The following is an 11,706-nucleotide window of genomic DNA, read 5'->3' as shown; positions in this document are numbered from 1 at the left end:
CGTGCCCGGAGGGAGGGGGCTCCAGCTGTCCCCGAGCCCATGGGGCTGCGCGCGCGGCAGGTGACGCGTGGGGCCGGCTAAGGAGAGCGCGAGGAAACCTCAGCACGCCGCGCTCGATCGGTAACCGTTTAATTTTGACATAAACAAAGTACAAAACGGAGGCCAATTCTCTTCTCTCCCCGTTTGCGAGGACCTCTGCAAGAGCGGCGCTGGACTCATGCGGGGCGGCGGGCAGGCGGGGTGGCTCCGGGTGCTGGGGCGCGTGCCCTCCCCACCGGCCTTCGCAGGGAAGGGCGCGGGGCGCCCGCGGGCGCAGCGGCGGCGGGGCCGGCTCGCGGCAGGGCTCGCAGCAGCGAAGCGGGGAGCGTGCGAGGCCGGGGAGGAGAGGCCGCGCGGGAGGCAGAGCTGGGCTGCCGGGGCGCTTGGGCTGCTTGACTTTTTGTTTCCAATAAATACCAATCGGTGCGGGGCGGGCGTGGGCGCCGGCGCTGCGGCGGCTGCGGCGCGCCGGGCTGGAGGGAGCGGAGTCGGCGGTGCTGCCGGGGCGGCGCTGGGCGGGCGGGCGGCTGCCTAGCTGATGATCTGCCGGGGCCGGCCGTAGCTCATGCCCGCCTGTGACGCCCCCTTGTTGCTCCCCATCTGTAGGCCGATGACGTTCTTGCCCTCCTTCAGCTGGCTCTCGGTGAACTCCCGCTTGTGCTCCTGCGCCTTCCTGTGGGGCAGAGACCATGGGGCGCCCGCGTCCCGCTGCCCGCCCGGCCCCCCGCCGCCGGCTGCGCCCGGGCCGCCCCGAGAGCCGAGCGGCCCCGGCGGGGCAGCACGGCGCGGCGCGCGGTCCCGGCCCCACCGCCCGCTTACTTCATGAACCAGTTGGGGTCCCCGTGATAGTGGCCGTCGTTCTTGGTCACCGCCAGGCTCCCCAGGGCCACCAGCGTCCTCTGCACCGCCGCCATGTCCTTGGCTGCCGGAGGACGGGGAGCGTGAGCGGGGCCCCGCAGCCCCCCGCAGCCCGCCCCGCGCCCGGGACGCCCCGCGCACCTTCGAAGAGGTCCACGGTCTGGAACATGTCCGTCTTGACCACGCCGTAGTCCTCGGCGGCCTTGAGGAACTGGGCGATCTGCTCCATCTGCTTGAAGACCATGGTCGGGGGGGAGTCGGGCACCTTGACGGGCTTGGCGCCGTCGGGGTAGAGGCTGTTCACGAGCTGGCTCAGCACCTGCCGGCGGCGGAGAGGCCGGGCTCAGCGGGGCCGCCGGGCGCCGCGGGCTGCGCGGGCGCCCGGCCCCAGCACTTACGATGCCGTTCTTCAGCCAGACCTGGAAGCCCAGGCGGCCCCGCTCGGGGCGGCCCACCGAGGCGCCGCACTGCGCCACGATCCACTCCACCAGCCGGTCCTCCAGCTCCTCGTCGTACTTCTTCTCGATCTTGGACTGCACGTCCCGGCTCATGCCGTACGCTGGGCCCTTGTTCGCCATGGCTGCGGCGCGGGACACCTGGCAGCGGCAAGCGGCCCGGCGGGCTGGGCGCCGCGCGGATGCCACCCCGCGCCTCCTCCTCCTCCTCCTCCTCCTCCCTCTCCTCCCCCCAGCCCGGCAGCGCGGTGCCTCGGCCCCGTCGTCTGGGCGCGGGCGCGCGGGTCTGCTGCCCCGTCTGCCCCTGCCCGCTCAGCCCCCGGCCGAGCCCTGTGCCCGCCCGGGGCTCCCAGTTCGGCTGCTCCCGGACAGCCGCCGAGACCCGGTGCAGCTCAGCACGCCGCAGGCCGCTGCCTGCCAGGCCCCGCGAGCACCCGGCAGGGAAGGCGCCGGCTCCGGGTGCGGCAGCCCACCCGATGCCGGGCAGCCGGGGCCGCTCCGCGAGCCCTGAGCGGGCCGGGGGCCGGCGGTGCACAGCCCGTCCGCCAGCAGCCCCCCTCAGCCCGGCGAGCGCCCCCGGCCCCCGGGGCGGCACGGCCCCTCCCGGCTCCGGTGCCCTGCTCCCAGCCGAGCCCCAGCACGGCCCCTTGGCTGCAGCAGGAGCCTGGACCCGGCATGGAGGGAGCCTGGGATGGGGGGCTCAGCACTGCGATGCTGGTCCTGAGGGCTTGGGGCTCAGCACCCCCATCCTGGGGTGCAGCACCCCTGTCCTAGGGCGCAGCATCCTCGTGCCGGAGTGCGGCACCCCCGTCCTGGAGCGTAGCACCCGATCCCGGGGCAGCAGCACCCCCATCCCCAGGCAGCAGCATCCTTCTGCCACGGTGCAGCACCCCTGCCCAGGGCGGCAGCACCCCCATGCTGGGGCAGCGGCACCCCCATGCCGGGGCAGCGGCATCCCTCTGCCATGGCGCAGCACCCCTGCCCAGGGTGGCAGCACCCCTGCCCAGGGCGGCAGCACCCCATGCCGGGGCGGCAGCACCCCATGCCGGGGCGGCAGCATCCCTCTGCCAGGGCACAGGACCCCCATCCCCAGGCTGCAGCACCCCCGCCCGGGGCAGCAGCACCCCCGTCCCGGGGCAGGGCCCCGCCGCCCCCCCGCAGCAGGACTCACGGGCGGCTGTCGCGGAGCGAGGGGCGATGCTGGGCGCGGGAGCCGGCGCACTGCACACTTACGAGGGCGGCCCCGCGCTAAAAGGCCGGCGCGGCGCGGCGGGCCGTGATGTCAGCGCGGCCCGCGGGCCGGCCCCCCCAGCCCTCCCTCGCAGCCCCGCCGCTCCGGCCCAGGCACCATATTTGGGGAAAGACTCCGAAAGCCGGTGACCAAGGCCGCTGCCGGGAGCATTCCCCGCGTGCCTCCGCGCCAGCGGTTCGGGGGGCAGGGGCCGGCCAGCGGCTCTGATGAAGGGGCTCCTTTTATAGGCAGGCGCTCGCAGGGCGGCCGGCAGCCACCGAGGTTTTCTGCCCTGACTTCACGGCTGGTTTCGCCGTGCGCTCATCGTCGGCGCAGCCAAGCCCCGGTGCCGACGGCACGGCCAAGGCTTGGGTGAGGGCAACCACCGTGCGGGGCTTGGCTGGAGCCAGCCCGGGGGGCAACGGGGGCACGGCCCCGTCCCTGACCTCGGCCCCCCGCGAGCTGGGGGCGCACGGCGAGGCACAGCCCTGGCCCGCGTGCCAGGACATGGGGACCATCCCCCTTGCCAACCTTGCTGCCACCTCGCAGCGGGGAGATGAGCCCACGGGACGGCGCGTGGCACTGCCACCTCGCCGGGGCAGCCCCCCACGGCTGCCTCCAGGCCCTCCGGCCGCTTTAATCCAGCAAACTCGTCATCAAACGGAGCGCGGAGAGGCGGCGAGCACGCCTGACACCCAGTGGTGGCCGGCCGGCGGGGGGGAGAGACACCCCGGTGCTTCCCCGGGTGCTTGCGGGACGCAGCAGCCTCGGATAAAGTGCAGACAGACACTTTAATGCATGTCACTTCCCGGGAGAACCCGTCATAGAAAACACATGGCAGCTTTGTTCAGGGGACGGGTGAATTAAAAAAAAAAAAAAAAAAAAAAAGAAAACCCCAGTTGAAAATATCGCTAAGATATCGAAAGAGAAGACACTCCGGCTTCTCCCGCAGCCTCCGCAGGAGGGCGGCTCTGCCGGCTGTCCGTCCGCCCACCCGTCTGCCCGCTGGCTCTGAGCTGCCAGCCGGGGTGCGCGGGGCAGCCCCTCGCAGGAGGCATCCGCAGTCCCCTGCCAGGGCGAGCGGCAGCTGCGAAGGAGCCCGACGCGCGCCTCGCGCCCACCTCTCCAAAATCACTACCTAGGCACTGAAGAGAGCCCCGCACCCGCGCGCACGCGGGGCCCGGCCCCTGCCCGGCCGGGAGCCCTGCGCCGGGCACGCTGCCCTGCAGCGAGGCACGGCGCCAGGCCCGGTGCCACCTCCCCCCCGGGGAAAGGCCGCAGCAGCGCGGACACGCAGCACCACCACCTTCTCCAGCACCACGGACGGACAGACGTCCTGGCGGTGGGGAGGGGGACGGAGCGGCCGGCAGGAGCCCCGGCACAAGCATCCCTCCCCGCGGGAGGTGGCCCCGCGGCGCGGCCGGTGCCGCAGCACGCCCAGAGCCGCTCCTGTTGGCCACGGCGGCTGCAGTCCCCTGCGTGGGCAGGGGCCCGGGGCAGCCTAGAAGACATAGATCTTGTCCCGCTGGACACAGTCCAAGTCATCGTCCAGCGTCAGCAGCACCTGCAGGGAGACGCGGGGTCAGAAGGCCCCTGGGCAGGGCGGCTTGGCGGGAAGCGGGAGCGGACGGCTGCCGGCACCTACCAGGAAGGAGCCGAACATGGCGATGGAGGAGAGGAAGTGCCAGATATCGTGGTCGTCAAAGAAGTCGAGCAGGATGCAGTCGCGGTTGTGCTCCCGCGACTCGGCTGGCGTTTTCTGCCCGGGGCAGGCACGGCAGTCACCGTGCTGGCCCCACAGCCCCCCTCCGTGCCGCACTACCCTCCTGCCCCCTTACCTGCCAGGTGCTGAGTCCCTGGAAGAAGAAGAAGAGAGCGAAGCCCCAGACCACGGAGGTGCTGATAATGCAGAGCAGGGGGATGAGCTTGATGCGTTCGCCACTGCGCAGCTGGAAGAGAGACGAAGGTCAACGTACCTGCAGGCACCCCCAGGCTTGCACCCCTCCTGAACGGCCCCACAGTGCCCATCACCACCCTGCCCTCCCGCTCGGGGCTGGGGAGGCTTCGCCCGCACCTTCATGATGATGTAGAAGGCGAAGTAGAGGAGGAGGTTGCAGATGCCGATGGCCAGCAGGTAGGAAGCGAAGTCGTTGGGGTGCACAATGAGGCCGTAGGCAGCGCTGGGGAGGCAGGGAGAGGCAGCGGGGTCAGCTTGGGCCAGGGCAGCCCCCCTGCTCACCATGCTCCTGCGCCCCCCCATCCCCTGGGACACACAACCGGCCCTCCACAAGGGCTGCTCCCCCGGGTATCAGGGCTGCTGCAGCTACAGGGGGAGCGTCTGCCACACACGGCTCACAGCTGTCGTGAGCTGGATGCTCTCAGCCCAGCCCTGTCCTGGCTTCAGGGCCCACAGGGAAGGGCTGAGAGGAGCAGGGCAGGGGCAGCAGCAGGGAGCGGGGAGGTCTGGGCTCAGAGGAGGCGGTGCTGGGTGCCACTTCCCAAGCTGGCCTCGCGTGCTGCCCCCTCCACACTTACAGTGACCAGTTGATGATGTTGCCCATGACCAAGAGCACCATTCGATCCTGCAAAGGGAGACGAGAGCGTGAGGGGGGCGAGTCTCGCGTGGGCAGTCTGCCAGTGAAGCAGGGTCTCGGCAGAGCCCCTCTCCTGGGCTGGTGCCACAGAACTGGCTGCAGACAAGCCCAGGGGCAGTGAGCCCCAAGCCAGGCCTGGGCTGGCCAGGGGTCCTCGGCAGAGCGCCAGCCACCGCAAAGGTCCTTATCCTGTGCCAGGCGCAATCACTCACCACATACATGGGCCCGCTGCACTGCCGGACGCAGTCCGTGTACAGCACGTGCACAATCCTGCGCAGGATGCCCGAGTCTGCGGGGAGAGGCAGGGAGGCAGAGCTGGCGGGGCGCTGGGCAGGGTCCCTGCGCCACGCAGAGGAGCGAGGGCAGGGCTCAGCCCCCCGTCCTTGCCCATCCGCCCTGGCAGCAGCCCGCCCCGCATGGCCCCTGCCCCGGCCCTCACCCAGCTTCCAGCGCCCCATGTAGTAGAGCTGGGTGCTAAGCAGCAGGGTAGCTGTGATGTGGATGACGGAGAAGACGATCCAGAAGGCCATGTTACCCTTGCCAAAGACCTGGAGGACATTGGGCTGAGCCAGGCATGGCCCTGGTGCAGCACACGCAGAGGCGGTGGCTTACAGCAGCCTGGGCAAGCGGCCACCGACGCCAGCCCATCAGCACAGCCACACTCACCACACCAACAACGGAGAAGAAGATGACGATGGCCAAGCAGGCGTAGGCGCTGTAGGCGCTGGCATTGATGTCCGGGTGGCGCTTCTGGTAGAGCTTCAGCATGCAGAGCCCGGCGATCATGTACATGAAGGAGGTGTCTGCGGGAGCGGGCCTGCTGAGCGGGGCTGGCGGCGCAGCCGAGGCACAAGCAGCCAGGGGAGCCAGGGCGGCACTTACCAAACTGAAAGTTGGTGTAGTTGGGGCAGACGTGATAGCAGGCGCTGAGCAGCCCCTCCATCATGAGGGCAGTGCCCATGGCGTAGAAGAGCCCGAAGTGCTTGGGGATGCCGCACTCCTGCAGGGCGGCAGAGGGGAAGAGGCAGCCGGGGCGGATGTTGCCAGGTGCGGGAGCTCTCCTCGGGGAAGCGGAGCCCCGCAGCAGCGCGTCCCTTACCAGGGCGTGCGTGTCATTGCGCATGAGCGCCCGGTTGTAGTTGATCTCCCGCTGCAGGATGATGAGCAGGAAGAGCAAGCCCAGCAGGATGTAGCCCAGGTTGCTGAGGATGTTGTTGAAGGCGCTGGCAGGAGGCAGTGGGGTCCATCAATGCCACGGGGCAGATGCGCAACCACACCCTGCCTCGGCCCTTCCTCCCTCCCTTGGGTGCCCCATCTCCGTCCCAGGAATGGAGGGGAGCCTCAGCCCTGCACGCTGCCCCGGCTGTGCCTACCTGAGGTTCCCCAGCGGGTGGGCGCACAGGAAGTTGTAGTAGCAGATGTCCTGGTTGCCAGTGACGTTCACCACCTGCACTCAGGGGCACAGCAAGGACAGGAGGTGGCAGGGCCCCACCACGGCCTCACAGTGGGGCGCAGCCACCCTAGGGAACGCACACAACAAGGCACATTCCCAGGGCAGCGACTGGAGAGGGGCTCAGGGCCTCGCTTACAGTCTGGTAGGTGATGACGAGCTGGATGACAGGGAGTGCGTAGAAGACAGCGATGGTGGCGATGTTCCTGGGAGAGGCAGGGCAGTGTCAGCCGTGCTCCCGCACGCCTGGCCGCAGCATCGGGGGAGCAGCACATGCGCTGAAAGGACACTGGCCCGTGCCCTCCCGCTCACGCGTGTCCCCTCCTCACCAGAAGTAGATCTGGTATTTCTTCCGCAGGACCCGCTTGTCCTTTCGCGCCAGGTCGGCCACGTAGAGGTATTGCTGGGGAAAAAAAAAGACAGACGGGGTTGGAAGGGGCCAGCCCTGCCCCACAGGGCCAGCTCGGCCCTGCCAGCGCATCTTGGGCCGGCACAGGCAACCCAGGCTCTGTGCAAGCTTTCCCTGGGCACCCATCGAACAGCTCTGCCCCATGACGGAGGTGCGTCTCCCCACTGCACTCCCCGGGGCAGCCTCCCCCCGCCCGGCCCTACCAGGAACGCACCTTGGTGCGGATGACGTTCTTGTCGTAGTCGATGTCAGCCAGCGTGTCGTAGTCATCCTCCTCCACGGAGCTGAGCGAGTCCAGGCGGGGCCGGCTGGCCACGTTCTCCAGCGACCGGTCCCCTGGGGCCATGCGGGAAGACGTCAGTGGTGCCACGGGCCGATGCACCCCGCTGGCCCGAGCCCTCCCCACTGCCCGCTCCCACCCCAGAGGCCAGTCCGTGTTTGGTCGTGCCTGCAGACCTCAGCCGCCCTCAGTCATGCCAGCGCCTCCCTTCCAACTCGGAGCGCAGACAGGCCGCAGCTCAGTGCGGAGGGACGCCGCTCACGTGCCTGGGGATGGCACGGGGCACTGGCCGCTGCGCACTGGGCTGCACCACCTGCTGCTTCCCAGGCACTGGCTTTGCTCCGCGGGTCTCGAACGCACTGAGGGGAAGCCCTAGGCCACCCGCGGTTGGCCTAGCGCATTGCGCTCACGTTCCCTTGCGTGCTGAAGGAGAGGCTGCTAGCTTTGCCCCACGGCGGCAAGGCCCGTCTCCTTGCTCTGGGGCAGGGACAGGCCAGGGGCTCTCACTGCCCTCGCACCTGGCACGGGCAAAGGCAGCACAGCTGCTAAGGGCATGTCTGGGTCTGCGCCCCTAGGAGCAAAGCCTGGGGCAGGGCAGATTGCATTGGAGCCCTCCCTGCGCAGTACCAACATCTACCCATAGCAATGCACAGCTGCCTCATCGGGGTGCCACGAGTGCGTCGCTTGAACTGGTCCTGCCCTTCAAAGGGAAGCGAGAGTTACTGGAGCAGGACAGGCCCAGAGCTCTGCTCTCGGGCACCTTGGGAGCTTCCCCGGCACATCTCTGCCCCGCCAGCTGGAGAGACCCTATTCCAGACTCCGCTATGGGCCTGCAAGGTGGGGCAGGGCTGGCAAAGGGGAGCCTCTTCCCAGGCGGGGGCAAGGGGCAGAGCAGAGTCCTCATGGCAGTGTTGCTCCAGCACAGCATCATCGGGGAGCCCAGAGCTGCCCAGACATCAGGCTCTGTGTGGCCGTGCCACCCCATGCCCCAGGGACTCACCTGTGTATCCATAGGAAACTTCTGTGGAGCCCATGCTGTCTGTGATGCCCTCGGTGCTGGCGCTGGAGCCGTTCTCTGCAGGGACAGTCAGACGGCGGTTGTTGCCACATGCCTGCTCCCCCAGCGGGCGGGGATGGACGAGAGCGCACACCACACTCACCGAAGGAGCCGTAACCATAGCCGTTGTAGGGGGTATGCCCCAGGAAGGAGTCGGGGATGCTCTGGCTGTGCCCTGCAAGACAGGAGGGGACCCTCGGCCTCATCAGCCGATGGCAGCTGCCCATGTGCCCAGTCTCCAGGGCAGGCACGGGGAGCAGTGCCTCAGCCGCGGTACGTGCAAGCTGCGCTGCGGAGACACGTGAGGCACGGACACAGGAAGGAGCGTGCACCAAGGGGACAGTAAATGCTCATGCTTACCCAGTAAAGATTCTGGGAGGAGAGTCCCGGAGAGGATCGCAAGGAGAGAGAAGGACAGGGACTTGGTCAGATACCCCTGCCCCAGCCTCACATCAGCTTCTGAGGGGCGAAGCCCAAATGCCAGGACACTCCTGTCCTTCCTGCCCGGTATCCCGTGAGAAAGGGCCTTCCATGGTGGTGAGGGCTGGCCCATCTCCACCATGCTGGGAGCATGCCGAGCTGAGTGGGACATGCTGCGCTGCTGGCATCTCTGCCAGGGCAGCGGGCTGGTGAGGAGTGCTCTGCCCACGGAACTGCCCCCAGGCATTGAGGTGCATTTGCAGGATGCCAGAGGACAAGCGGGGCTCAGGGCAGCAGCAGGGAAAATCCTGCCTAACAGAGAGCTTACCATGGGGCTAGAGAGGGCAAAATAACCCGCAAATCCCCCTAAGGGACCGTCCCCCAGACACGCCTCCGTGCCCTCGGCAGCCCCCCGCTGGAAGCAGCCCCTCCAGCCCCTCACCTGTGTCCAGGCTGGGCGAGTCCATGGCCGCCAGGAGCCCCTTCCTCCTCTGCTGCTGGCTGCCAAAGAAAGCACGCGTGAGCAGCGAGCTGCACAACGGCCGCGGCGCGGGGAGCGCGGGGGTCCGGGCAGCGCAGGCTCCGGCACTGCCCCGCACCACGCGGAGGGTGCAGGGACTGTGCTGCCGGGCAGGCGCCGCTGCGAGCACAGCAGGGAGGGAGCAGCGCCCGCGGGCTCAGCCCGGCGGGGACGGGGTGGCCAGTCCCACAGCGGGCTGCCGGAGCCGCCCCCACAGTCCCGCAGCAGGGAGCAATGCACGGGAGCTCACCAGCAGCTCTCCCAGCAGGCGATGAGCAGCGTGATGATGTAGAAGGAGAGGAAGATGCCCAGGCAGAAGAGCACGCTGCTCACGTAGGCCTCCGCTGCGGAGAGAGCCGGAACAAGCCCTCAGGGTGAGCGGCAGCCCGGGGATAAGGTCTCGAGGCTCCCCAGCCGGGGCATTCCCTTGAGCCATCTCCCACTCAGGCTTACAGGTTATGGCAGGTGACACCACCACCTCCAGCGTCTTCTGCCGGTTGCCTTGATCCATTGGCTCATCTGGAAGAACCAAAGGACAGCGATCACTCTACTGGCTCAGGGGAGCTTGCTGCACTGGAGGAGTCCTCACTCGCTCCTGGTGCGGGCTGGGTTCCTCACCCCAACCCCATGGAAGAGGGGCTGCTTGTGGGTAGGCGCTTCCCCTGACCTCACACCCCCAAAATGGTGCCCTGAGGGTACCTTTGGAGAAGGGGTAGTAGGGCAGGGCCCCGCCGCACGCCTCGTCCTCAGTTTTCACCACCACCACCACGTAGAAGCTGTTGCTGGGAAAATCCTTCTTCTGCGGCACCCGTCCCAGGGGGCAAAAGAGGAGGGTCAGCAGAGCAGAGCCCGGGGTCCCCCATGCCGCCCTGCGCAGCCAGGTCACATGCAGGCCCTTGGGCTCCCTGCGGGGCTGGGGAGCGCCTCGGACCGGCACAGCCCAAGCCACGGGGCCAGCGGGCTGCCAGCCAGCCCCAATGCACTGCTGCAACACAGCGCTCAGCCCCGCGGCGACAACATCTGCAACCTCTGCTAATCGGTGTCACCCAATAGCAGCTGCTGGCACAAGCCCCACCTGCACCGTGATGGCTGCCTTCTTCGTCATGGTCTGGTACATCCCGATGAAGGCCACGTTGTTGTCCAAGTCGTAGACAGGGCACTGCGGGGAGCGGAGGGAAGGGACCTGTCAGCCCCAGCGAGCATCACAGGATGCACATGCTGGCCGAGGCCAGCACAACCTAATGACCCAGACGTACCAGGATGTCCTGGATGGAGATGACAGAGCAGGGAAAGGCCATGGCTGAGGTCACCTTCACAATCACCGAGTCCACTCCCTCAGGAAACTGGTATTTGAAGTACTGGGAGAAGGAAGGGCACATTACTACCACAGTGATCGTGCTCTCCTTCCCGAGCAGCCCTGAGCATGCACTGCCTCCCCGGCTCACACCAGTCCCCCAGCAAGCGGTCCCCGGCCTGGCCGTGACACCACGGGTCGTCCCGCCCCAGCTGCCAGCCCCTCACCTGTGGCTGGGCTGCGGTGGCGTTGAAGCTGAACCGATCGTCTGTTCTGCAGCGAGGAAAGGATCGGTGCTAGCGAGGGGGACGCTCCTGGCGCCCTCCGTGCCCCGCTCCCCGGGCAAGGAGCGGGGCACGCCTCCCGGGGCAGGACGGTGGCGAGCAGGAGAAGCAGGGACTCAAGGGACGGCGCGCCGCGGCATTGCTGCCCCTCACCGCAGCACGAAGTTCTCCACGCGGGTGACCCGCAGCTGGTAGGAGGTGTTCTTCGGGGACAGCGTGGACACGTCCACGTAGAAGTGCTGCGTCTCCTGCTCCATCTTGGTCTGGGGCTGGCAGAGCGTGCGGCTCACGTCCTGGTACCGGTACTTGCGCTGGTACCTGTGGGGGCGAGCAGAGCGCCCCGAGGCGCGGGGGCCGGGGCCCGGCTGTGCTGCGGCCCGGCCGGCGCCCCGCGGGACGCCCTGCCCGCCGCGGCCGCGGCGCCTCCGCCGCCCCGCCGATACTCACAGGCCGCGGAGCACCAGCGGCACCTGGAAGGAGACCACGGCCTCCTTCTGCCTCACCACGAAGAGCACGGGCACGTCGCTCCGCTCCGACAGCACGTTCACCGCCACCCGGACGCCCTCCGTCTGCGAGGCCGAGGCGGCGGCGGCTTGGCGCGGGCGGACGCGGCGCCCGCGGGCCGAGGCGCCGCCGTGCCCGACCGCGGCTCACCCTGTTCCTGGAGACGCTGTGGTTGAACGCGTAGATGTTGAGCGCGTCGCTGCTCACCCGCGCCGCGTAGGTGCGGTCGAACTCGGCCTCCTCCTGCTTCACCTGCTTCCCGCGGCCGCGCGGCAGCGCCGCCAGCGCCGCCAGCAGCGCCAGCGCCCGGG

At 68.8% G+C, this 11,706-nt stretch overlaps 2 protein-coding genes across 2 annotated transcripts; both read right to left on the bottom strand.

Moving 5' to 3' along the window:
* Positions 1-113: 113 nt before the first annotated feature.
* On the bottom strand, positions 114-2,629 carry TAGLN (transgelin). Its single transcript, XM_062594560.1, has 5 exons — positions 2,524-2,629; positions 1,296-1,493; positions 1,039-1,216; positions 859-961; positions 114-712 (listed from the first exon to the last, which is right to left on the bottom strand). The coding sequence occupies exons 2-5, from the start codon at positions 1,473-1,475 to the stop codon at positions 571-573; spliced, it is 603 nt and encodes a 200-aa protein (XP_062450544.1). The 5' UTR covers positions 1,476-1,493; positions 2,524-2,629; the 3' UTR covers positions 114-570.
* Positions 2,630-3,355: 726 nt separating this feature from the next.
* SIDT2 (SID1 transmembrane family member 2) lies at positions 3,356-11,417 on the bottom strand. Its single transcript, XM_062594559.1, has 24 exons — positions 11,339-11,417; positions 11,045-11,209; positions 10,835-10,880; positions 10,570-10,671; positions 10,389-10,472; positions 10,013-10,112; positions 9,767-9,832; positions 9,564-9,657; positions 9,236-9,294; positions 8,734-8,745; positions 8,477-8,548; positions 8,317-8,391; positions 7,251-7,372; positions 6,957-7,030; positions 6,767-6,833; positions 6,551-6,624; positions 6,277-6,400; positions 6,060-6,177; positions 5,390-5,466; positions 5,119-5,165; positions 4,658-4,763; positions 4,422-4,532; positions 4,229-4,342; positions 3,356-4,147 (listed from the first exon to the last, which is right to left on the bottom strand). The coding sequence occupies exons 2-24, from the start codon at positions 11,146-11,148 to the stop codon at positions 4,085-4,087; spliced, it is 1,911 nt and encodes a 636-aa protein (XP_062450543.1). The 5' UTR covers positions 11,149-11,209; positions 11,339-11,417; the 3' UTR covers positions 3,356-4,084.
* Positions 11,418-11,706: the final 289 nt, after the last annotated feature.

The sequence above is a fragment of the Rhea pennata genome, chromosome 24, assembly GCF_028389875.1.
Source record: "Rhea pennata isolate bPtePen1 chromosome 24, bPtePen1.pri, whole genome shotgun sequence".
Taxonomy (NCBI): Eukaryota; Metazoa; Chordata; class Aves; order Rheiformes; family Rheidae; genus Rhea; species Rhea pennata.
The sequence above is the reverse complement of the archived record's forward strand: the minus strand, read 5'-3'. Positions and strand labels throughout refer to the sequence as shown.